Source organism: Vombatus ursinus, unplaced genomic scaffold (genome assembly GCF_900497805.2).
Source record: "Vombatus ursinus unplaced genomic scaffold, bare-nosed wombat genome assembly UNPS02014790.1, whole genome shotgun sequence".
Taxonomy (NCBI): Eukaryota; Metazoa; Chordata; class Mammalia; order Diprotodontia; family Vombatidae; genus Vombatus; species Vombatus ursinus.
The window spans coordinates 666312-691880 of NW_020954568.1; the positions used below are offsets into that span (position 1 = coordinate 666312).

At 54.7% G+C, this 25569-nt stretch overlaps 1 protein-coding gene across 1 annotated transcript in view; it reads right to left on the bottom strand.

Moving 5' to 3' along the window:
- TRPM5 (transient receptor potential cation channel subfamily M member 5) overlaps positions 1-25569 on the bottom strand; it is a 49701-nt gene that overhangs the window by 5582 nt on the left and 18550 nt on the right. The window contains 13 exon segments of the mRNA XM_027868704.1: positions 2145-2298; positions 9084-9258; positions 11116-11248; positions 11366-11484; positions 12380-12635; positions 13395-13490; positions 14600-14712; positions 16409-16554; positions 18451-18574; positions 19584-19724; positions 20438-20791; positions 22559-22677; positions 24775-24877. Of these exon segments, the coding sequence (XP_027724505.1) occupies positions 2145-2298; positions 9084-9258; positions 11116-11248; positions 11366-11484; positions 12380-12635; positions 13395-13490; positions 14600-14712; positions 16409-16554; positions 18451-18574; positions 19584-19724; positions 20438-20791; positions 22559-22677; positions 24775-24877 (2033 nt within the window).

Below are 25569 nucleotides of genomic sequence, written 5' to 3' on the forward strand. Positions count from 1 at the left end.
GGCCTTGTTCTTCATCTAGAGCCTCAAACACCTTGGCCAGGGCTGTGTCCATCGCCCCCCCCCCCCGCCCCCGCCCCCCGCGCCTCCCCTCCCCCCCACCTGGGTCTAATAAGGCCGGATGGCTCAGGGATGGTGACAACAGTCCTCACGTCTCTGGGCCTTTTACAAGGTGTCCCTACAACAGTCCCCTCAGCACAAGGGTTTTTATGCCCATCCACATATAAGGAAACTGAGGCTCTGAGCAGAGATCCCTTGGGGGCAGCCCTCATGTGGCACCACCCAAGCCTCTCTGTGCTCATCCAACTATGGTTGGCGTTCAGAGGCTGAAAAGTCTGCCAAACACGAGTCGCATTCTGCCCATGTAGAGATGGAGAGACAGACAGAGGGGGAGGAGGAAGAGACAGACAGAAAGGAGAGAGAAGAGGAGGGAGAGAGAGAGACAATAAGAGGCAGAGACAGAGAGAGAGGAGGAGAAAGGGAGAAACGGAGAGAGGCAGACAGAAACAGAGGGGAGGGGGAGGAGGAAGAGACACAGAGAAGGGTGTGTGTGTGTGTGTGTGTGTGTGTGTGTGTGTGACTGTGTGTGTGAGAGTATGTGAGTGTGGGAGTGTGTGTGTATGAGTGTGAGTGTGTGTATGTGAGCGTGTGAGTGTGTGTGAGTGTATGTGAGACAGTGTGTGAGTATGTGAGTGTGTGTGTGTGAGTTTTATGTGTGTGAGTGTGTGTGAGAGAGTGTGTATGTGTGAGTGAGTGTGTGAGAGTAATGAGTGTGTGTGAGTGTATTGTGTGAGTGTGTGTGAGAGTGCATGTGTGTGTGAGAGTACATATATGTGAGTGTGTGTGTGAGTGTGTTAGAGTATGTGCGTGTGTGTGGGAGTGTGTGTGAGTGTGAGTGTGTTAGAGTATGTGAGTGTGTGTGGGAGTGTGTGGGACAGTGTATGTGTGTGTGAGTGTGTGTACAGCCCTGAGCCTGGGGGTGATGGCAGAGGGGCAGGGACAGACTCTGGCAGGCCAACTCCCAGCCCTCGGGGAGCTGTCCATCTGGCTGGGGAGATGAGACACATGTGTCTTCTGAGAGCCACTGGTCTGAGCCTGGGGGCCGGGGAGGGGGCGGGGCTGGTGAGAATGGGAGGCCAGTGACAAGAGGTGGAGGAGGAGGAGGAGGAGGAGGAATGGGGTCTCCACGGACATGAGAAGGGAAGCATCTGAGGGCCCAGCGAGGGAAGGAGGCTGCATGTGCACCGGAAGTGGCCCAGATCAGACTGGCCCTTGGGGGCAGGGGAAGCTGAGGTGGGGGCTGGGGGCGGAACTCCTTAGCAGATGGATGGGACAAAGGGCAAAGGGGGCTCAGGGGGAGCACGAGCAGGGGCTGTGCCGGGAAGCTATAACCGGAATGTCACGTCAGCAGATTGGGGGTAGCACTGAGGCAGAAGGGCCTTAGTTTCCTCATGTGTAACAAGGACCTCGAAGGGCCATCCCAGCTCTAACATTCTGAGGACCGGGGAGGAGGGGTTCAGCGAGACACAGGCTTCCACAGGTCCTAGCTTTGCCACAGGCCAACTCTGTGACTGGCAAGTCACCTCAATTTCCTCACCTGGGCACTGGGAGGTTAACCCTTTCCTGCCAACCTCAAAGGGCTGCCACGTTTACGCTGATTTCAAGGCTCCCACTCTCTTCCCAGTACAGAGGGCATTCTCCCCATGTTCTGGCAGGTGATCTTTGTCCCTGGGTGGCCAGCTCCCTGTGTCCCTTGGGCAACCCCTCCTCAAAGTCTCTCCCTCTGGGTGGGATCTTCCAGGCACCCCCCCCCACCTACACCCTCTCCTCATGGGCCAGGTCTGAGTCTTTTCTCTCCTGTGAGGGATATTGGAGGAGAATGTCCTTGGAGGTCCATTCTGTCAGGCCCCGCCATCATTGGTAGAAATTAATTAGAGAGAGATCAGGCAGAGCCACTGCTCTCCTGGCTGGTGGGGTGAGCATATGGGACATAGGAATGGAATTTAACAAGGACCGAGTGTCCCCAGGCTCCTGCCCACTCTCCTGGGCCTAAGAAGAACCTGTCACCCCTCCTTCTGTTGGGAGACCCTCCCCAAGCCAAGGGGAGGGGGGTCTGGGACAGGGTGGGCCCCAAAGGCCTCGCTCACCTGAACATGGCAATCAGCAGGTTCATGAGTAGCACATTGGTGACCAGCAGGAAGGTGACCAGGAGCAGGATGACCAGCCAGTTGGCGTAGAGGTTGGGGCACGAGGGGGAGTTCTCCAGCAGCAGGGGGTGAGCCGAGCAGTTGACCCGAGCCTCTGAAACCAACATAATGGCCCCTCGTTCTGGCTTCTTACTGTTCGTTCATTCATTCATCCGTACCAGCCTCACACTCCGCCCTTTCTTTATCACAACCCCGCCAATGATGGAGGACAAGGAATTCCCACCCCTCCTCGTCATACACATGAGTAAACAGACCCAGGGCCACGAGTGCAGAACGTCCCAGGCAGCACACTGGCTGCGGCGGACAAAGCAGGGTGGGTATCCGCCTGACCACTGCCTAGCCTGCTCGCCAGGAAGCACTCTAAGACGTTGCCAGTGAACTTCTAGGAGCCGAGATGGCGGCGTAAGCAGTAAATCACTGTAACTCTCCCATATTCACCTCCGAGCACCCCAAAACAAATCCTGGAAGAGCAGAACCAGCAAAAGTATGGAGTAAAACCATCTTTGAGCCCAATAACCTTGGAAGATTGTCAGGAAAGGTCTGTCTCACTTAGCTAAAAGGAGAGCATATTCCAGGACAGGAAAGCAAGCCCCGCCTCAGCAGACCAGTGGGAGATCCTGAGCCCCAGGGTGGTGGAGCAGGCACCAAGACCTCCCATGGGCCTCAGAACGGTCAGGGGAATGGACAGACTCTAGTTATAAGAACCACCACATGCTTCAGTGTAGCCCTGGGGGAAACTCAGAACGCCCCATGGGCCTCAGCACTAGAGAACCAGCACTAGAACCCCGCCTCAGCACCAAGAACACTGCCAGACTGCTCCGGCCTCCAGCAGCACCAGCCACCCCCCACACAACCCCCTCAGTGCAGCACTAGACAAACAGCCAGGACCTGCAGCCCCTGGCACGAGAAGCCTGAGGCAATGCCCCTTCCCCTCTGGGAGCAGATCTTGAATTTAAAAGAAAAGAAAAGGGGAAAAGAAGATGAGCAAAAAACAACCAAAAAAAACTGACCATAGAAAGTTATTGTGGTGACAGGAAGAAGAAGACACAAACTCAGAAGAGGACAACAGCATCAAAACAGCTATGGGCAAAATCCCAAAGAAAAACAGAAAGTGGTCTCAAGCCCAGAAAGAACTCATGGAAGGGCTCAAAAAGGAGGTTAAAAATATATATGAGAGGTAGAAGAAAAATTAGGAAAAGAGATAAGAGGGATGTAAAAGAATTAGGAAAAAAGAATCAACAGCTTGGAAAAAGAAAACAACTGCTTAAAAAGTAGAATACAATGTAGGAGATACAAAAATCCACTGAAGAAAACAACTCCTTAAAAAGTACAATAGGTCAAATGGAAAAGGAGGTACAACAGCTAAGTGAGGAAAACAACTCCTTAAAGATTAGAATTGGGCAAGTGGAAGCTAATGACTCTATGAGAGATCAGGATTCAATCAAACAATTTAAAAAGAATGAAAAAATAGAAGAAAATGTAAAACACCTCATGGAAAAACAACTGACCCGGAAAACAGATCCAGGAGAGACAATATCAGAATCACTGGACCACCTGAGAGCCATGATCAGAAGGAGGACCTGGACAGCATCTTTCAAGGTATTATCAAGGAAAGCTGCCCTGATGGCCTGGAACCAGAGGGCAAAACGGGCATTGAAAGAATCCACCAATCACCTCAGGAAAGAGATCCCAGAATGAAAACTCCAAGGAATGTCATAGCCAAATTTCAGAACCATCAGGTCAAAGAAAAAATACTGCAAGTAGCCAGAAAGAAACAATTCAAATATCAGGGAGCCACAGTCAGGATTACAGAGAACTTAGCAGCTGCAACATTAAAAGATCAGAGGTCGTGGAACATGATATCCCAGAAGGCAAAGGAGCTAGGACTACAACCAAGATTCCCTTACCCAGTGCAATTAAGCATGACACATCAAGGGAAAAATGGTCATCCAACAAAACAGAAGGATTTCAAGCTTTCATCAGAAGAAGACCAGAATTAAACCAAAAATTTGATCTCCAACATTAAGACCCGAGAAGAATACATAGGTAAAAAGGGGAAAAGAAAACATGAGGGATTCAGTAGAGCTAAACTGTTTACATCCACACATGGGAAGATGATACGTGTAATTCTTAAAAATTTTATCACTTAATAGTACAGCTAGAAGGAATATACATAGACAGAGGGTACGGCTATAAGGTGAATTGGAGGGAATGACGTAAAAAGTAAGGGATGAGAAAGAGGAGTACAATGGGTGCAGAAGGAAGGGAGAGGTAGAATGGGGTAAATTATTTCACATGAAGAGGCACAAAAGACCTGTTACAGTGGAGGGGAAGATGGGAAGGCAGGCGATGGGCATCGCTCATCAGTATTGGCTCAAAGAGGGATGATATACACAATCCATTGAATATAGAAATCTATCTTCCCTGACAGGGAAGTAGGAGGGGAGGAGATGAAGTAAAGGGGGGACTGACAGAAGAGCTGGCAGATGGCAGAGGTGATAGACAGAAGAAAAACACTGGTAAGGAAGGAAAGGGTGAAAGGAGAAAGAGAGAGAACTACACGGTTAGTAATCATAACTGTGAATGTGAATGGGACGAACTCTCCCATAAAACAGAAGAGGATAGTACAGCGGATTAAAAATGAGAATCCTACAATGCGTTGCTTGCGAGAAACGCATTTGAAGCAGAGAGACACACACAGAGTAAAGGCAAGAGGCTGGAGCAGTATCGACTATGCTTCGGTTGAGGTAAAAAAAAAAAAAAGCAGGTGTAACAATTCTTATCTCAGACAAAGTAAAAGCAAAACCAGACCTAATTAAAAGAAATAAGAAAGGAAACGACATCTTGCTAAAGGCTACTATAGACAGTGAAGCAATATTAATGCTAAACACATATGGTACCAAGCGGTATGGCATCCAGATTTTTTTTCTTTTTTTATTATTTTATACTTAGTTTTCAACAATCACTTCCATACACTTTCGAGTTTTAAATCTTTCTCCCCCTTCCTTCCTCCCCTCCCCAAGATGGCGCACAATCTGATATGGGCTCTACATATACATTCCTATTAAATATATTTTCACATTAGTCATATTGTAAGGAAGAATTAGAACCAATAGGAGGAACCACAAGAAAGAGGAAACAAAACAAAACAAAACAGAAGAGAAAAAAAGAGCAAATAGTATAGCATCCAAATTCTTAAAGGAAAAGTTAAGTGAGTTAGAGGAAGAAATAGAAAGCAAAACTATGTTAGTGGGGGATCTCAACTGTCCCTTCTTAGAACTTGATAAATCCAACCAAAAAATAAACAAGGAAGAAACTAAGGAGGTAAATAGAATATTAGAAAAGTGAGATATGACAGACCCTTGGAGAGTGGGAACAGAAAGGAATACGCCTTTTTCTCAGCAGCACATGGCACCTGCACAAAAATTGATCATGTTTTAGGGCATAAAAACTTCAAAATCAAATGTAGTAAGGCAGAAAAATTAAATGTATTCTTTTCAGATCATAATGCAATAAAATTACATTCAACAAAGCACAGTGGAAGGATAGATTAAAAATTGAAAACTAAATAATCTAATCCTAAAGAATAAGTAGGTAAAAGAATAAATCATAGAAACAGTAATTTCATTAAAAATGATAACAACAACATACCAAAATTTATAGGATGCAGCTAAAGCAGTACTTAGGATAAAATTTATTTCTCTAAATTCTTACATCAGCAAAATAGAAAAAGAACAAATCAATGAATTTGGCATGTAACTAAAAAACTAGAGAAAGAACAAATTAAAAATCCTCAACTGAGCACCAAATTGGAAATCCTGAAAATAAGAAGTGTGATAAATAAAACTGAAAGTAATTTTAAAAAAACTATTGAGCTAATAAGTAAATAAATAAATCTAGGAGAGCTGGTATTATGAAAAAAACCAATAAGATGGATAAGCCATTGGTTAATTTGATTTAAAAAAGAAGGAAAAAATCAAATATCCCACTATCAAAAATGAAAAGAGTGAAATCCCCACCAATGAAGAAGAAATTAAAACAATCATTAGGAAATATTTTGCCCAATTTATGCCAATAAATCTGACAATCTGAGTGAAGTCTGGTTAGGTACTAGTAACCTAGTGTTTGATAAACTCAAAGATCTCAGTTTCCAGGATTAAAAACTCAGTATTTCACAAAAACTGCTGGGGAAACTGGAAAACAATAGGGCACAAACTAGGTATAGATCAACACCTCACGCTGTATACCAACATAAGGGCAAAGTGGGTGCATTGCTTAGACATAAAGGATGACACCATAAGCAAATTAGAAGAGCAAGGAATCGTTTACCTGTCAGATCTATGGGAGGGGAAGATTTCATGACCAAACAAAAGACAGTAAGCATGACAAAGTGTAAAATAGATAATTTTGGTTAGATTAAATTAAAAAGCTATGGTGCAAAAAAAAACCACAACCCAAATATATAGAGAACTGAGTCAAATTGATAAGAATACAAGTCATTCCCCAGCTGATAAATGGTCAAAAGATATGATCAGGAAGTTTTCAGATGTAGAAATCAAAGCTGTCTATAGGCATAAGAAGAAGTGTTCTAAATCACTTTTGATTAGAGAAATGCAAATTAAAACAACCCGAGGTACCACCTCACACCTACCAGATTGGCTAATTAACAAAAAAGGAAAATGATAAATGTTGGAGAAGATATGGGAAAATTGGGACACTAATGCATTGTTGATGGAGTTGTGAACTGATCCAACCATTCTGGAGAGCAATTTGGAACTATGCCCAAAGGGCTATAACACTGATCCAGTAATACCACTGCTAGGTCTGTATCCAAAGGAGATGGTAAAAAGGGAGAAGAACTAACATGTACAAAAATATTTATAGCAGCTTTTTTTGTGGGTGCAAAATACTGGATATTTAAAGGATTCCCATTAATGGGGAATGGCTGAACAAGATGTGATATATGAATGTAATGGAATACTGTTGCACAATGAGAAATGAATGGGCACATTTCAGATTTACATAACCTGAAGCAAAGCAAAATGAGTAGAACCAGGAAGACACTGCACACGCCATCAGCAACATTGCGTGATGATCAGCTACTCATGACCCAGCTCTCCTCAGCAACACAATGTTCAGACAAGTACAAGGGACTCATGACAGAAAATGCCATCCACACCCAGGTAAAGAACCGACTGGAGTCTGAATGCAGCTCAAAGCATGTTCTTCTCACTTTACTTTATTCTTTTTCATTGTTTTTCCCCTTTGATGCCTTTCTTCTTTGACAACTGTGACTAACATGGAAATATGCTTGACATGATAGCACATGTATAAACTATATCACACCACCTACCATTTCCAGAAGAGGGGAGGGGAGAGAAGGAGAGAGAAAAACTGGGAACTCAAAATCTTATAAAACTGAATGCTAAAAATTGTCTGGATATGTAATTGGGAAAAAATAAAGCACTATTAAAAATAAAAGTAAAGTTAGAACAACAACAAAACAAAAACCAAACATGTCACCGGCCCTCGTGCTGGTCCCACTGAGGCTTCCTCGGACCCTCGAGCCTGGGTCTGAAACGCAGTCATTAAGGAAGGTCCACTGACATTTACAGGGCATTAAAGTTTGCAAATCACTTCAGGGATTCAATCTCCCTGGAACCTTAGGATGGTCTTGGAAGGGAGGGGCTAGTTTTATCCACATTTTACAGAAGAAGAAACTGAGTCTCAGAGAGGTTAACTGGCTTGTCCAGAGTCACACAGCCAACAAGGGTCTGAGGTGGGATTCACGTCCAGGTCTCTAGAGCTCTCTGCCCCCTAAGCCACACCTATCTTCAGTTTGCAAACCAGGCTCTTTTGCCCAAATGGAGGGCAGTTTCCTCCCTCCAGGGACTTTAAAACCTTCACTCCAGGTGGGGTTTTACTGGACACGGGAATGGCTGAACACGGAGGGGAAGGAGACAGACCACTGGGCCGGAAGCCCATGTTGTACAGATGAGGCCACTGAGGCTCAGAAAGGGCGGGGCCTTGCCTGAGATCACACAGAGTGTCAGTGGTCAGGCTGGGTCTAGAACCAGGTGCCTGGAATCCCACTACAGAGAGTTTTTTCCAGCAGTAGACACTGCTGCCCAGCACAGGGTGTGTGAGCACACGTGGGCGTGTGCGCATGTGTGTGTCCATGTGTGTAGGGGGGCGTGCAGGGGCAGCCGGCGCATCTGCTGCTGATGGACGAGTGGGGGTCCCTTTCTCGGGGTGGGGGGACCCATTCTCGGAGCGTGAGGCCAGCCGCCCTCTGGGCACGGATCAGCTCCAGCAGAACTGATTGATAGCCAGCCCCTCTTCACCCTGGCCCCTGGGAGGAAGGCCGGAGACACTTTGTCTTGAAAGCAGTCTGTGAAGCTGTAAATTTGTCTCTTCATAAATGCAGGGTCTGAGGCCGAGGCAGCAGGAACCGCTTCCCTTGTGATGGATGACCGCCTCCGTGGGCCCCGGTGAGCTCCAGCTGAGCGGAGACTTAGCTGTCTCCGCAGCTGGCGCCCGGGCGTTCACTCCCAGCACTGCCCGCTCCTGCCCAGCCTCAGCAAAAACGTAAGGAGTTGGTGGTACTGCAGTGGATAGAGCCCTGGGCCTGGAGTCTGGAAAGCCTGAGTTCAAATCCAGCCTCAGACACTTACCTATGTGACCCTGGGCAAGTCACCTCACCCTGTTTGCCTCAGTTTCCTCATCTGTCAAATGAGCTGAAGGAGGAAATGGCAAACCACTCCAGTATCTCTGCCACGAAAACCTCAAATGGGGCCACGGACAGTCGGACGCAGCAGAACAATAGGCTAGTGGGCAGACAGTGGGCACCTGGGCATGGAAACAGGGGAGGTCCCTCACCGTCAATCTCATCCAGGGGGATCTGCCCGAAGATTTGCAGGTAGGGCCTGTAGAGGACCCTCCGGAAGATCCACTCCACGCGGCTGTCTCTGGGGTGGAGCAGGGCTTGCGTGGTGACCCCGTAAGCAACGAGCCACACGGTCAGGAAAAAGAGAAAGAAGAAGACGTCTTTCATCTAGCAGGAGAGAGAAGGTGATTGGAGGGGCGGGGCAGCCCTGCCCGCACCCAAGGGCCACTCATCCCACAACTTTGACCATGGAGGGAGGGACCGGCCTCCATCCTCCGTCATGGAGAGACTGAGAAGCCGGCCCGTGCCTTGAAGGGAACCCGAGAATGGTGGAAACACGAGCGCGGCACAGCCATTTATGTGGCAGGAGCACAGAGCCAAAGCCAAAACAGTAACGCGGGGTGGGGGCCTATGGGTGTGGAATACTGCTCAGCCCCAGGCTGCCCACGTGCTTTCTCGGCCTCTCCCTTCTAAAAAATCCACCGCTCCCAGAGCTGGGAAGGGGGAGGGAGATTCAGGAAGGAGGGAAAGGGTCTTGTCCGAAGTCCCAGAGGGAATTCCTGGCAGAGCAGGGATTCTTCATCCCCGTTCTTCCCACTTCCAGTATGTTGGGGCTGGGGCTCCTGGCTGGGCCCAGAGAGCCAGCTCCCACAGGTGTGGGCAGGAGGAGGAAAGGTTTGACCTTAAATCAAGTCAAGGAGAATTTAGGAAGCACCTGCTGGGTGCCAGGCACTGGGCTTACCAGGTAGGGAGACACCAGAAGCTATGGACAGGACAGCTAGGAGATACCGGACTCTGGAGGGCATGGACATTGAGGGGGTGGGGAAAGACTTCTTGGAGAAGGTGGGGCTTCAGCTGAGACCGAAAAAGCACGAGAGGCTGGGAGCAGAGATGAGGAGGGAGAGCTTCCAGACATGGGGCACAGCCAGGACAAAGGTGTGGAGACAGGAGATAGAGTGCCTCCTTCACAGAATAGTGGGAATAGAGCAGCGGTGTCACTGTATGGTAGAGTATCTGGAGGGGTGTCCGGTGTGAGAAGACAGGGAAGGGGAGGAGGGGGCCAGTTTAGCCCCTGGAGTCCAGGGTGAGTACCCAAAGGGATCTTAGCGAGCAGCTCCATGAAGGGTGAGCATCATTGAACCCATGGCTTTACTCCCCTGAATCAGCTAAACTGGTCGGGGACCTGAAGATGCTCCTGGCACAGCAAGAAGGCAGAGACAGATCACTCCCCAGGAGCACTCCCCTCCCCTGGGCATGGTTTTGGAGGGCAGGATTAACCCTGCCCCAGTTGGTACCTAGAGCACCGTGGTGGGAGCGGAGTGGGCCGTGAGCGTGGTCTGCAGGATGGACGCGGTGGGATTGAATCCTCGCAGTCAGTTTGGGTCCTGCTCTGCCTGAGGGTCTCTGTGAGCAGTGCCTCGGTTTCCCCCAAGTTGGGTTCCCACCTCCCAGTTCCTGGCAGACTCCCATGGGGTTAAGGAGGAAGTATCTCTCCACTGCCTTGGCACTCCCAAGGTCTCCAAAGAGGAGAACTTAATCTCTTACTGTCCATTACCACCCTGGCTGTCGGCCAGGGAGCTGTGGGCCAAGCCTCAGAGCATAGCAATTCATTGTAGATGGCCTCCTTCCATCAGTTGGGAAGCGTGGGCTTTTACAGGAAGCAGCTTTGGGTCACTGAGGCACAGCCTCCCAGAACTAGGAGGGTCCCCAGCCCAGCAGGTAGCTGGTTCAACCCACCCAAGCCTGAATGGACAAGTGGCCATCGTTTCTCTGCTAGACACCCTCCAGTGATGGGGAGCTCACTACTCCACTCCCAGCCCCCACCTGGCAGCCCCTTCTTTCTCTTACATCGGGCTCAATATACAGAACTCTAATGATGGGAGCTGTCTGGCCTCTCTAGGTGATGACCCTCCCGGGGAGGCTGGGTGAATGCTTGTCAGAGCCGTGACAGCCAAGGGGAGACCCCCTCCAGCTCTGAGACCCTAGGATACAAAGAAGCCCCCGAGGTGCCCACACCCCTCTCACCATCCTCTCCACAATGATGATCTTGGGCCCCAGCTGCTTGTGAATGGCGAAGATGTGGATGAGTCTCAGGGTGAACACCATGAAGTCCATGGCCAGCACGGTCCGGCCAGCCTCAAACGTGGAGCTCAGCATCCTAAGGAGCCCGCGGGGGATGAGGGAGAAGGAGGAGGAGGCTCTCAGGACCAGGAGGTGCCCACTGGCTGAGCCTCCAGGGAAGGGGCCCAGGGGGCAAGTAGCCCCAAAGACCCACCTGCAGGTGACGCCCACGATGAAGAGGAAGATGGCCACCATGTCGCACTTATTCCAGTTGTCCTCCACATATACCTTGAATTTCTTCAGGAGGTTGGTGTCTTCGTCCGTGAAGAAACCCTAGGGTGGGAGCAAACACTAACCGCCATGGCCGTGGGCTCCTGGGGTCTCTGCCTTTCAGAGGCTCCCCGATTTCAAGGCATACTGGCCAAGCCAACCCATCAGATTGGGGCGGGGATCCCAGCCAAGGACCAATCTGCAGCCTGAGTCAGGGCTCAGTGTGGGGTCAGATTCAAGGCACAGTGATGCGCCCAGGGTCACACAACCTGGATTTGTCAGAGGCGTGAGGGCAGTGCTCTGTCCACTAGACCTCCCTCCCTCGTTCAGAGGCTCCTAGGCCTGCAAACCAACTGACCGTTTTCTCTGGCCATCTTCCTGGCCTGGGAGGCTTTCCCTCTACCTGCCTTCTACAGGGAGCCTTCCCTGATTTCCCCCTTAATTCACTGCCTCCTCCATCTCTCCCATGGGGGGCATCTTGGGGGACATTTCCACCCATGAGGAACATCTTGGGGGCATCTCCACCATGGGGGCATCTCCCTGTGGGAGCATCCCCAGTGTATCCTGTCTCTAGCTTCCTTATACATGGTTGTCTTCCCATTAGACTGGGAGCTCCTCGAGGGCAGGGCCCGTCTCCCACATTTCTTTGTCTCCTCAGCACTTAGCACAGTGCCTGGCACGTAGTAGATACTTCGTCAGCACTTGTTGACTGACTGAGTGACCTTATATCTTATTCCATCCCCTCATTTGACAGCTGGAGAAACTGAGGCACCAAGCGAAGCAGTGTCACGGCCAAGATCCCACAGTCAGTGGCGCAGGTGGGACGAGTCTGTCCCTGGGTACTCACATGCCCCTGCCCCCTCAGGGGAACCCCCCCAACACACACACACACACACACACACACACACACACACACACACCCTGCCCCCTCAAGGGAACCCGGCCAGTCACAACTGACCTGCCGGACTTCCTCGAGCACCAGAGTGAAGACCCAGAAGTAGAGGGCCACCTCGGGCCCTGAGGGGCCGCCCGGAGGGGGCTGGAAGTCCACCAGGAGCACATAGGTGAACAGGAAGAGAAAGGCAAAGTACATGACCATGTTCCCCAGAAACACGGTTACAGGGGCCCCCCAGAACTTCTTCCACCGGGAGAGCAGGAAGGGGCTGGCCGTGGCCCAGGCCCCAGCTCTCCTCCCTTCTGATGGATCGTCCCTCCTGTGCAGCAAAGACAGGAAACGATAAAAGTGTCAGGCAGGCCTGGAGGCAGGTGCAGAGAAGCCCTTCGCTGGGTGGGTGGCTCCAGCCAGAGACTCTGCTCCTGACACTGTCCTAGGCCTAAAGAAGGGCCTGGCGCCCGAGGCTGCTGAGAGGAAGAGGGGGAGAGGCTGTGTGCTTGTAAGGGTCATAGAGCTGGAGGACTCCATCATGTCCAAAGCCTGCATTTTACCGACTTTTCTGAGGTTCAGGGGCATGCTATGACTTGCTCAGTGTCACACAGCTGGTGGGTATTTGGGTTGGGATTTGAACCCCGATCCTCGGATGACAAGGTCAGCATCCTTCCCACCAGCCTCTGTTCCCTCTACACTATCTTCCCGGCAGAAGGGAAGTCCCTTGAGGGCAGGAACTATGCCCTGATCTGCCTTTGTGGCCCCAGCACCAGGCCCAGCACACAGTCAGTGTTTACTCAAGACTGGCCAGTTTGGGTTGGGTCTGGCCCTCCCAGGGCTGTTATGGGGAGCCCAGACCTGACCTAGGTATCAGCGAAGAGTGGGCAAAGGCTCTGTGTCCCAAAGATTCAGCCAGAGCTTGGAAGATTGGAAACTGAGGCCTGGGCCTCCCCTGAGGAAATGGGGAGGCCTGAGGAGGAGCCTCTGTCTTCGTTGTCCCGGGGTCCCCTCCTGCTGCTCACTCCATCCCCCGGCGGGCCTCCCCCTGGCTCCTCTACCCCCCCAGGCCTGGACTTCCTCACCTCACCTGATGCTGGGGGAGGGGAAGAGCAGCAGCCTCTCTGTGTCCAGGCTGTCCAGCTCTCGGAAGGGCTCCAGGCCACTTCTCAGAGGAAGGTTCTCACTGTAAGAGATCCAGAGTGGGTACATAGGGCCCGGGGCTTGGGGTCCTCTGGAGCTGCTTCCTGAAGGCTGGACCTGCTCTAGTGGCCCCTGAAGCCCCCCTCCTCCCTGCCAATATCCCAGGGGTGGGTTGTGCAAATGGCCAATTTGACCAGCAGTTCATGAAGCCCCAGCCAAGGGGAAAGAAAGCACCATGCCAGGCACTGGGGGGCTGAAGGCTCTACCCTCTAGGAGGCCAAGAGGAGGAATGAGATGTGGACACCAGACAGCCCCACCCCGGGCTGGGGGGCAAAGGGGAGACCTAGAGGGAGGAGGCAGGGAAGGCCTCCGGGGGAGGTGAAAGGCATTGGAGCCCTTGGAGCCAGGAGAGGGGGAGGGAGAGAGGGTGCAGGGAGGGAGGGAGAGGGAAAGAAGGAGGAAGGGGGGAGGGAGGAAAGAAAAGGAAAGAAGGAAGAGAGGGAGGGAGGGAAGGAAGAAAAAAGGAAAGAAAGGAGGAAGGAAGGGAGAAAAGGAGGAAGGAGGGAGGGAAGAAGGGAAGGAGGGAGAGAGAGAAGAAGAGAGGGAGGAAGGGAGGTAAGGAGGAAGGGAAGAAGGAAAGGAGGGAGGGTACAGGGAGGGAGGGAGAGGGAGAGACGGAGGAAGGGGGGAGGGAGGAAAGAAAGAAGGAGAGAAAGAAGGGAGGAGGGAGGGAAGAAGGAAGAGAGCTTTTCCCCCAGTGAAGGACAGACCCCCTCCTAGAGGCCCTGGGGTGGGGAATGGGCCCTCCCCCTCCCCCTCCCATAGTGACGCTGACACAGGTGGGGGGCCATTTTCAGCAGGTGCTTTGCGAGGGTGCTCCAGGGGCTGCCTCCTGCCGGCTCCAGTGACTGGCTCAGGGCATCGGGGCCTGTTGCTCTATGCGGCCCACGGGTGGCGTCTTGGCCTTCTCTGCCTGTCCAGAGCCTGTCCATCCTTGCAGGCCGGTTCAGGTCCTCTTCCCTCAGGGCCTTCTGAGATTTCTCCTCTGCCTCTCTCCCTGACCCCCTACCCCCAAGGGAAGAGGGATGGGTTCCCCAGTGACCTTGGCCTTCCGGGCTCTGTAACGCCACCACACCTTTGGCGCTCTCCTACCTGAAGGTGATCAGGTTGGTATAGATGAGGAGAGGGCAGCAAAAAGCGCAGATCAGCCTCAAGATGGGGGTGCCTGTGGTCATGTCTCCCCACCAGATTTTGGTCAAAAAGGCCTGCATCAGGGGAGATGTTCACCAATAGGACATCCCCTGCTGGGTCACCATCACTCCAGTATCGAGACCTTTGTCCCCACACTCTGTGTGTGGTGACAAGTCCTGAGGGCCTTCTGCCCTCCAGCCTGTCAGAGGTCCTGATCCGAAAGCCGGAGGCTCTTAGGGTCCAGGTTTGGAGCCAGGGTTCCCGGCTCTGTTATACCCAACCTGCATAACCTGGGACAAGGACATTCACCTTCCTAGGACTCAGTTTCCCCAGATGTAAAGTGTGGGGCTAGCCTGGCCAACCCTTCTCACTGTAACTCTGTGATCCTAATAATCAGAGCTACCATCTGGGCACCCCATTTTACAAATGAAGAAACTGAGGTCCATCTAGGCAGCAGAGTCTGGATTCTAACTCCTGTGCCACTAATGCTGATTTCTCTCAATGTCCCTTTTGGTCCTGAATGGTCAGCGCTGCAGGGACCAGAGACACCCAAAGTCCTCTCACTGGCATTCAAGGCCCTCCACTCTTTGGCCCCGCCCACCCTTCTAGCCTTGGTTTCCACTCTTCTCCTTCACGCCCTCTGTCCCACCCATGCTGGGCATTCCCTTAGGTCTGAACCCTTCCTCCTCCTTCGAGGCCAGCCTTTCCCGAGACCTGCCTCTGCCTCTCTCTCCCCCTCTTCAAACAAAGACGGGTGCCTGGGCCACACCCTGCTGAGGGCTCAGCGAGAGGGGGCACCCGGAGTCAGGGCCCACACGGATGTGCCCCCTTATACATCCCATCCCTGGGTGAGGGGATTTCCTCCACCCGGAGGTATCTGGAGCAAGGGGGACCTTTCAATGAACTGTCGCCTCTCTGGCCTCCCTGATCACCTCCACGCCAACTAATTCCCGGCAGCCTTCCTGATGCCACGTGAGGCTGAAGACTCACCAGAGCTCAGAGCTGGAAGGGTATTCAAAGACTTCGGAACCAGTCCATCTACAAGGCCCCCGCAGGGCTCGCAGGGGAACAGAGCCCGCCTTCTCCCCGCGGCCCCTTTCCCAGACGAGCTGGCTCACTGGCCCGCTAGCTTTCCTGACCTTGCCTCACTGTGTAACCCCTAGTTCAACCCTTTGGGGCCAAGTAGAGTTGGGCTGAGCCCCCCTGAGGCCAAGGAGAGCCGGGCTCGGCCCCCCCCCCGCCCCCCCCCCCCCGGGGCCGAGCCCCCCCGGAGGCAAGGAGAGCCGGGCCCGGCCCCCCCCAGCCGACCCCCAATGGGGCTGGGCCTCTCCAGAGTCAAGGAGAGCAGGGCTCAGACCCCCGGGGCTGACCCCCAATGGGGCTGAGCCCCCCTGAGGCCAAGGAGAGCCGGGCTCGCCCCCCGGGGCCGACCCCCAACGGGGCTGAGCCTCTCCGGAGCCGGGCTCGGCCCCCCTGGGGCCTGGCTGATCCCTCTTCCACACACAGGCTTTGGATGCTTGAAGACACCTGTCCTACCTCCTTCCTCTCTTCCCACCCCCCTTTTCGATGTCCATGATCTTGTTTGCACTTGTCCTGCTGGGTCAGCCTGAGGCCCCAGGCTGCTGAACTGTGACAGGGTCATCGGTGCCCTGTCTGGCCCAGTAGACCAGTTGGCTCTTTGGACGCCCCCTCCCTCCCCCTCCCTCCCTTCCTCCCTCCCCCTCCCCCCACTTCCTAATGGGAGGTCGGGGCAGGGGAAGGTCAGCTCACCTGGACACCATCGTGGGCAAAGAAGGACTTTGTGTCAGCCTCAGTGGCCAGGTGCAGACAGGTGGTCTTACTCCAGTCCTGATTCCTTCTCACCAGCAGGGCAAAGGCTCTGTCCTCACTGTTGTTGTAACACTCACTGAAGAGCTCTGTCCAGGACAGGGTGGCGGGGCTCGGGGGCCTGTACACCCTCCCTGGCATCCACCAGCTGCCCTCCCCACACGCTCCACCTGCGCGTGCACGGGCGTGCACAAATACACCCGCCAGCCGCTCCAAACAGACCAGGAGGCCTGGGTTTGACATCCCGGGCCGCACACAGCTGTCCGGGCTGGGCTTTCCTCTGTCTCCCCCAGTCTCCTCGCCTCTCTGCCCTTCCACGCACCGTAACATAGCACAGGCTCCTGGCTGCCTTCTTGTGGACGCTCTCCGGCTCCCAAACTGTGGGCCTCGGGACCGGACACAAGAGTCCAGGCGTGGCCTGACTGGGGCAGGCGCCAGGGGTGGCCACCTCCCGAGGCCTGGACGCTTTCCCCCCAAAAGCAGCCTAAAATTGCGCTGGGGTTTCAGGCCCTCATCTAGCCTGACTGTGGACTTCAGCTGAGTCCAGAGTCCCTGACCCCCCCCACCCCAACCTTCTCTTTACCAGGAGGTAAAGAGGTAGCAAGAAGAGGCAGGGCTGGGTTCAGAGGACCTGGGTGCAAATCTTGCTCCTCTCCTTCCTACCTTGCTTCATCTCTATGGGCCTCAGTTTCCTCACTTGTAAACTGAAGGGCCCCCTTCAGCTCTCCATCCACAGGCACGAGGGTCCCCACCCAAGGGCCCCCATGGCCTTCAGGCCAGCCCTTCCCCGACTGCCCACTAGGCTGAGCTGTTCTGGGCACTGCCGTAATGCCCAGCGCTGCAGAGAAGGTGGGGTGGGTGTCTCTGATCTCTCAGCCCCAAAGAGCAGCCCCCAAGCATGTGCCCTCACTCCCGCTCCCTGCCTGGCCCCTCTGCGGTCCCTTAGGCTGCTGGCTAACAAGAGTGCTTAGGTGATTGTTGAAAGATTAGTGCCCCAGGAGCCTGGTCCCGTCCACCCTGGCACAACTCCTCAGCTAGAGCACACCAGGTTGGTGGCCAATGAGGAGAACTGCTTGAACCCATAGTGAGACGGGCCAGCTCCCCCGTGGTGCCCATTTGTAATGGGCAGCGGCCCCTCTGTCCTCCTCCACCTTCCTGTGACCAGGTGAGCTTATCCCAGGGAGCCCCGGTGGGGTCCTCTTGCACCCTCTCCTTGGTGAGCATTCTGGAGATGCAGGAGCTGTGCAGCCCAATCTGGAGCTAGGCACAAGTCAACCACACCCTTGGAAAATGTCTTCCAGGGGTTGTAGAGCTCTGAGAAATCACAGGAATTCAGAGGAGCTGGAGGTCCACTCTGACCCCCAACACTTTTCTGTGGAGCAGCCAAGTACCCTCAAGGAGGTTAGTGAAGACAGCCTCGCTCTCAGGCCTGGAAGGTGGATTTGAGGACTCAAAAGCTGTGCCGCTGACTCCCTCTGTGACTTTGGGCAAGTCCTTTCACCTGTGTGAGCCTCAGTTTCCCTCCATGTCACCTGAGTGTCTCAGAAGCCTTAGTCAGCTGTGGTTGGATGTCTGGTTAGGGGGCGATTCATTGTTACATCTCGCCTCTCCCCGGGGAGAGGCCTTAACGGGGAGCAGGGCGGGTGCCACAGCACTCACATAGTTGGGGTGCCTCTCCCCCAGGCCCCAGGAAGAGGACGTGGGCACAAAGACCTTAAGCACTTGACATCAGCAAGCCCCCCAGCGGCTACGGGCCCGCTTAGGGTCACCCCGTCCTCAGAGCTGGAGCCGGGCCCTGCCCAGGGCTGATGCCCACGCTCGGCTCGGCCCTCCTCCTCTCCCACATGCTCTGTTCTAGGAGACTGGAAGCTCCTGGAGGGCGGGGAAAGGGAGGGCCTTCTTCAGCTCTGGGCCCCAGCACACCGCAAGGCTGGTGCTGACCATAGGGAGCCCCGTAGTGCCTGGGGGGTCGGGGGGGCACTCACCCAAAGCCAGATGCTCGTAATTGGCTTCCTTCATACTCCAGGCTACTTTGGCCTCGGTCTCCAGGTGGGACATTTCTTTGAGGATCTTGCAAGCGGCCAGGGCGGCAGCCACACCCTCCTGCCCCTGTGGGGAGGGGGTCAGACTGACTGCATAAACCCCAGGAAGGACACCCCTTCAACCCCTCCCCGAAGCCTCAGTCCCCCCTTACTACCTGCAGGCTGGAACCTTCCCAAGGGGAGGGAGGAAGGGAACAGACGTTTATTAAGCACCTCCTGTATGCCAGGCACTGCGCTAAGTCCTCCCAACAGCCCTTGGAGATAGGTGCTATTATTGTGCTCATTTGACAGTTGAGGAAACTGAGGCAGACAGAGGTCAGTGACTTGCCCAGGGTCACACAGCTAGTCAGTGTCTCCGGCTAGATTTGAACTCAGGTCTTCTTGACTCCCAGCCCAGCGCTCTGTGCCCTGTGGCTCCACGATGGAGCTCCCACGGACACCTCCTCGGCCTCCCACCTCCTGGGATTGCACCCTACAGCATCTGTCCTCCCTTTCCTCGGTTCCCCCTGGTGGAATCTCAGAGCTGGGAGCTTCCCTTCCCCAGACGTAGGAGCGGGCCAGCCAGAACGACCACTGAGCCCCCCGTCCCCTGGCTAGACGTGATCTGTCCCTTGGACCTCCTGCCCAGCCCCCTCCCCAAGCACACTGCTCAATGCTCTTCCCATGTCCTGCCTAGAACTGTTGTTAGCTGGGGATGAGGATATCTGAGTCTCAGACCTTCCCTACTCATCTCTCCACTCCCTGAGAGAGAGACGGAAGAGCAGACACACACAGGCCCCTCCACATCTCCCTGAGGGCTAGGCCTGGTCCCCTGGCAGGAGGAGTCCTGGGTCGGGAATCAGGAGAGCAGGCAGGGGCAGCCCCACCCGTGCCTCACTGGGTGACCCAGACTGTCTGTCTCTCCTGAGCCTCAGGGTTCTGTTCTGCCAAATGGGTTCATTGCCCTGGGATTCCAGCCCTGTTCCCTCAACCTGCCCCTCCTGGGCCTCTCCCCAGTGGGGTGGGGGGCAGACCCCAGAGTCTGCCCTGGCCAGAGACGTTGCCCAGGCTCCCCAGCCCCAGGCCAGCTCACCCACCATGGCCCAGAAGTAGTTGGCCATCTCGTGCCGATTCTGGAGCACAGCCCACAAGAACAAGTCCCTCCAGGGTGACGTGCTCCTCTGGGTCAGGTCCAGGGCCCACTTTGGCCCACCGAGGCGCTTGGCAGTCACTTTGTCCTGGACGGAAGAACGGACAGGGCTCAGGTGCTGACAGTTCAGGGCAGTGCACAAGGAGAGAATCTGAGGCCCACCTGGGTCCCCTTTATTCCCCATAGAACCCTGGACTGGTGGCCTCTGTCCTTGCTAGGCTATGAGCCCCATGAGGGCAGGGGCTGAAGCTCAGACCTGAATCCCTAAATGTAACAGCAAGGGACCTGGGGGCAACCTAGCCCATCCCATGCCAGGAGGGCTGCCCATCGTGACCTTCCTGGGGAAGGGCCATTCGGCCCCTGACTGCTGACCTCCAGAGAGGTAGAGCCCACCATTCCCCAGGGCAGCCCACTCCACACTGTCCACTGTTAAGTCTAACCTGACCTCACCCTCATTTCTGGTTTGTCCAGTCCACTGCCAGGTACCCAGCAGGCCTTTAATAAGTCCCTAGAAAATGACAGTGAATTCTGAGCCCGAACCTTGACGTGCTGTTTATGCCTCTCACTTGGGAGGAAATGGGATGCTGTGGAAAGGGCCTGGTCTGCAGGATCCAGAGACCAGGGTTCCATTGCCCCGCTGCACCTGCCTGGCCATGTGCCTCAGGTGAGCCTCGGACCTCCCTGGGCCTCCTTGGGCCCCTCAGTGCTCTCTTCAGGCCCTGCTGGGGCTGTGCTGATGGCATCTGAGGGGCCTTTGGAGGGGCCAGGCCCAGGGACCTCCCACCCCTGGCCATGACTCACAGCCCTCCTGCGGCCGGCCAGCTTGCCGTCCTGGTAGAAGCCCCGGCAGGCGTCATGGAGGAAGTCCTTGAGGACACGGGCCACGTCATGGAGGGAGAACGAGGGGGGCTCCCCCAGGGGCTCCTTGCCCGGCTGCCCGCCCCCCAGCCCGGCCAGGGTCAGTCTGCTCTCCTCGTGCTTCCTGAGGAGCAGCTGGAAGAGGAGGCTCTTCTGGGGGACTGCCCGATACAGCTCCTGCAGCCGCCCGTACGTCAGGAAGTCGGGCACACTGGCGCCGTTGTCCACAAAGAGCCGCACGAACTCCGGCTTGTCGTTCACCAGGGCGTCCATCATCACCTCCTCCAGGTCACTGGACTGTGGGGTCAGAAGGTCACCAGGGACAGAGTGAGGGGTCATAGGGAGCCACAGCAGCTCTAGGCCTCTGGGAAGGGAGAAGGAGAAGGAGGAGGAGGAAGGAGGAAGAGGAGGGAGGGGAGGAGGAGGGAGGAGGAAGGAAGAGGAGGGAGGAAGAGAAGGGAGGATGAGGAGGGAGGAAGAGGAGGGAGGAGAGGAGGAGGGAGGAAGAGGAGGGAGGAGGAGGAGGAAGATGAATGAAAAAAGAGAGAGGGGAAGAGGAAGTGGGAGAGACAGGATGCATGACAAGAGAAGGAAGGAGAGAGAAAAGGGAGGGAGAGTGGAGAGCAGGAGCGAGTGGGTGGTCAGGAAGAGGCTGAGTTGATTCAGGCAGATGGGGGGTCTCTCCCTCCCGGAGTTTCGCAGGGATGCCCCCCCCAACAGCTCCTCCCACTTCTCACTTCTCAGTCAACAAGAAGTGTGCACCACATGCCAGGCCAAACCAATCCCTGCCTTCCAGAAGGCCCCATCTGAATGAGACGCACGGAACGATTAGCTCCACACAAGATAGTACGGAGTAAATGGAAGGCCTGGGAGAAGAAGGCTCAGCTTGGTGGTGAGGGGGGAAGAGCACCCCAGGTGGGAGGGACAGCTGAGGCAAAGGCCTGGAGGTGGGAGTTGCGTGTCATGTGGGAAGAACAGCGAGAAGACCAGGGTGGCCTGATCGCACAGGGAGTGAGGGAGGAGGGGGTGGGGAATAAAAGGGAAGAGGTCCAATGAGTGCCCTGCTTTTGAAGAGTTTGCTCCTCTTAAGGGGTGCGGCTGGGGGTGTGGAGGGAGGAGGTGGAGGACTGATTGAGAAGATGGCCTTTCCTTGGTCAGAAATGATGACCATGGTTCCTGATAGAAAAGAGAGGTTAGGCTCAGAGTCAGGGTCCCAACCACCATTGGGCATGGTGCTGAGGAAGCAAAGGCTACAGATGAAGCCCACTAAATCTAACCAAACCTAGGAAGGTGGGGATGGCGGGTGGGGGGAGGGTGGGTGGGGATGGCGGGTAGACCCCAGACTAGGAGAGGAGCCAGGAAGCTGAGAGTTGGGAGCCACCTTGATGATTCTCCAGGTTCTTCGGCTGAACTACAGATGAGGGTGAGTCACCCGGACGGCCAGGAGCAGAGTGGAGTTGGGCCCTAGGTACCCCTGCCTGACCAAAGCTCTATGCCCTTTGCCGCCCTTCTCTATCCATCAGAGAGTGACCGTGATGAGGTTTATACCACGAGAAGAGGTGGAAGAAATGGGATCAGGATGAATTCAGACAAATCGAGGCCAGAGAGGAAGGAGCAGGCCCCTGGCCATTCACTCTGTGGCCAGCTGACCGTGGGCTGTGTTACCCTCAGGAGTTCATGGTTTAAGGGAGGCTGGACAAGAAGGCTGGACAGCCTCAGGCCGGATAGCCACGGCGCTCTCCCGTCACAGACAGCGGCCTGGGAGGCTGCCTTGGTGGGCATGCTAGTAGGCACCACTGTCGGCAGGCTGAAGGCTCTGCCCACCAGGCTCACTTTCCCTTTGCCTCAGCTGCTTCTGGGCCAAGGACCTCTCTGAGGGCTGCTCTTACCCTCCACTCCCCAATACTGGCCTCTCATTTGGGGCCAGCTCAGTGAGGCCCGGGCATTTGGAATGGGAACGGGAAGGTGGCCAGATTGGGAAGGGACCCAAAGTCCTTTCCAGAGAAGAGCCAGAAAATGAAAAGGATGGAGACAGAGCTGGAGTCCGAGGCCGCCACAGGCTACCTTCCACTCCACATCCCCGCTGAATATTTCACTCTTGGCGATGTCGATGCGGTCCCAGGCCACTGCCAGTTTCAGCTCGTCCAGGTACTCCTGGGCCTCCTGGCTGTGGCTCTTACAGGCTGCAGGGAGGAAGAGAATGGCCAGTGAGAGGGAAGAATGGGAGGTCAATGCTGAAGTCGGGGTGTGGAGGCCAGTGACCCCCAGGCAGTCCCTAAGGCTGATGAAGGGGGTGCTGGCTCAGGGCGCTCTCCAGCAGAGGGGTCTGGGCAAGGCAGACGAGCTAGCTCTAGGCCAACCCCAGAGTCTTAGACCAGCTCGTAGTCTGGCGTGTCACCGGAGCAGCCCTCTCTGGTCTGAGGACCAGCCCCTGCACCCTTTGTGGCCATGTTCTGCAGGTCCAGCTTGGACCCTGCCCCTTGCCTCTGGCCCCTCCACCTTATCCAGCTGCCAGCCTGGGTCTGATATTAAAAACATCTTAGTCTTTGATTTACCAATTTCTTGGGCCAGAGACTACCTTTCACACACATTCAGCAAAAAAGGCGGGCCTCTTTTGAAATGGAGATGAGCAGGAGTCCCCAGAGACCTCATTCAGAAAGGTTCTCTGTCCTGTCCTGCCCCCTTATTCCACATGCTTGCAGTGCCGAGTTCTGGACTTAGATTGTCAGGAACACAAGACACCAGGCTTTCGAGTTCTGGGTATATGCAGAGGGCTGAGGGCAGGGTTTCTGAGACCCTGAGATCCAACCTCCTCCTTTTAAAGGAGCCTGAGGAGGAGGGGAAGGATGGCCCCTGAAAGCTGTGCTTTCCTGGACTGTGGGAGGTCGGGATGCCCAGAAGGGGCCTTGATCAAGAGCCCCCTGATCACTAGATGAGGACTTCCAAAGGTCTGCAACCTTCCTGAGATCTAAGAGGTGACTTCTAGGCATTTTTGCCCTTTCCCTGGCCGTAGCAAGTAGCTAGCCAGGTTCCCTGGTGAACTACTCCCAAGGACACTGAAAGGAAATATTTGCTCTCGAGAGGATGTGTCTGAGCCCCTTGATCTCAGTAGGATGTGTGTGTGTGTGTGTGTGAGTGTGTGTGTGTGTGTGTGTGTGTGTGTGTGTGTGTGCGCGTGCGCTCTCTGGCACCAGCCTCCCTCCACCACTATGCCCCTAGCAGGACACAGTAGAGAGACCCTGACCCAGAAATGAGACAGGACCTGGCTTCAGCTCTCCCCTCTGACACTACTTGGCAGACTGGACAAATCCCCGCACTTCCCTAGCCTTGGTTTCCTCTCCTGTAAAACGACGGGGTTGGACCAGCTGGATCCTGGTCCCTTCTAGCCCTGGGTCTGTGCCTGGGATGAGCCGCCAAGTGCGTTGGGCACTTGTTCCGTGACTTTGCGGGTGATGACAGTCCTCTGGGCTGGTGCCTTGTGCCCTTCCTAGACCGTGGGCTCCAGGAGGGCAGGAGGGGCCTTCTCCTCGCCTTGAGTCTAGGTAGGCACCCAGCGGAAGGCCCTGCGCCTAACAGGGCCTTCCTGAACGCTTGCCACAGGGAGCCTGGGCACTGGACCATCCTCACAGTGGGGCACGATGCGCCCACTGCGGTACCCTACTGCTGAGAAGAGCCACCGGTCGTTCTAGGAGCTCAGGGCTTCTCTCGCATCAGGCCCGTCATCTTTGCTCCCCCAAGGCAGGGGCTGCTAAAGCTGTTGCTGTCTGAATCAGGCCTGGAGCACGGACAGGCCCTGGAGGAAGAGGAGCTTTGGTTCACTAAACCACCAGACGAATTGTCCTCACTCTTCAAGAAGGGAAACAGCCCAAGAAGTGCCCTGAACAGTCTGGGGTCTGTTCTGATGCCAGCCGGGCAGCGGCAAAGATGGGAGCTCCACCCAAATCTCTCTGCACGCCTAGTTTGGGGCTCTCTACCACAGCCCAGAGTCTGGCGCTGGGGCCAGATGCCCAGAGAACAGACCGCTGCTACCCTGGCCATCGCCGCTTTACTCTGGAATCGTGGGACAGAGCTAGAAGAGGCCTTAGAGATCATGGAGGCCAACCCCCTCCTTTTACAGAAGGGGAAACTGAGGCCCACGCAGCCAAGAAGCGTCTGGCCTGAGGCCAAACCTGAGGCTGGTCAGTGACAGGAGGGACTGACAGGCAGGCACCCCCAAAAGGTGTTATGGAGGACAAAGAAGGATGGCTTCCCACCTCCCCCAAGGCCAGCTCCGTCCTTACCTTTCACTAGCGCCTTCAAGATGACAGTGTCCAGCTCCTCGGAGCCATCCTGCTCGAAGTCATGGACAGTGAGGAGGTGCTGCTGGGCGGTGATGGCCTGGAGCTGTCGGGGGCAGCAGTGGGGCTCAGGCCAGCTCCCGGGCTCTGGAGCCTCCCAAGTGACCTGAGCTTGACTTCCACCAGGGGAGGCTGAGGGCACTAGCCCCTTCTGCAGATGGGAGTACTGGATGGGATGGGGGCAGCGTCCCGCTTAGGAGGATGATTGGGGGCAGGATGGGGTGACTGGAGAGCCCAAATCTGGCTCTAGAATCTCTGTGCCCCTCATAGGGGTGGGGTGGGGGGCAGGGTGAGCAGAGTCTCTGAGCCCAGATCCTTAGAGAGCCTCAAGACATGAAATTCTCTCTACTGGAAAGACCAAAGGGAGGAAAAAAATCCCCTTGTACCACAGTGGGAGGAGCACAATGTAGGATTTTCTGACTCTATCGGCCTGTGAAGCCTTGGAAAGGAGAGCCCATGGGAGATGATTGTGATTAGCTGGGGGATGATCACACCGCATAGCCCAGGTAGGTGGGTGGGCCGGCTTGTCGGCAGAATATGGGGGAGGGTACTATAGGACTCTAGAATGTGGGGGAAAGTAATATAAATAGGGTTCCAGAATGAGGGGGGGAGGGTAACATAAAGAAGACTCTAGAATGTGGGGGAAAGGGTAATAGAAAGAGGGCTCTAGAACATGGGAAGGGTAGTATAGCTAGGGTTCTAGAATGTGGGGGAGGATAATATAAATAGGGCTCAGAA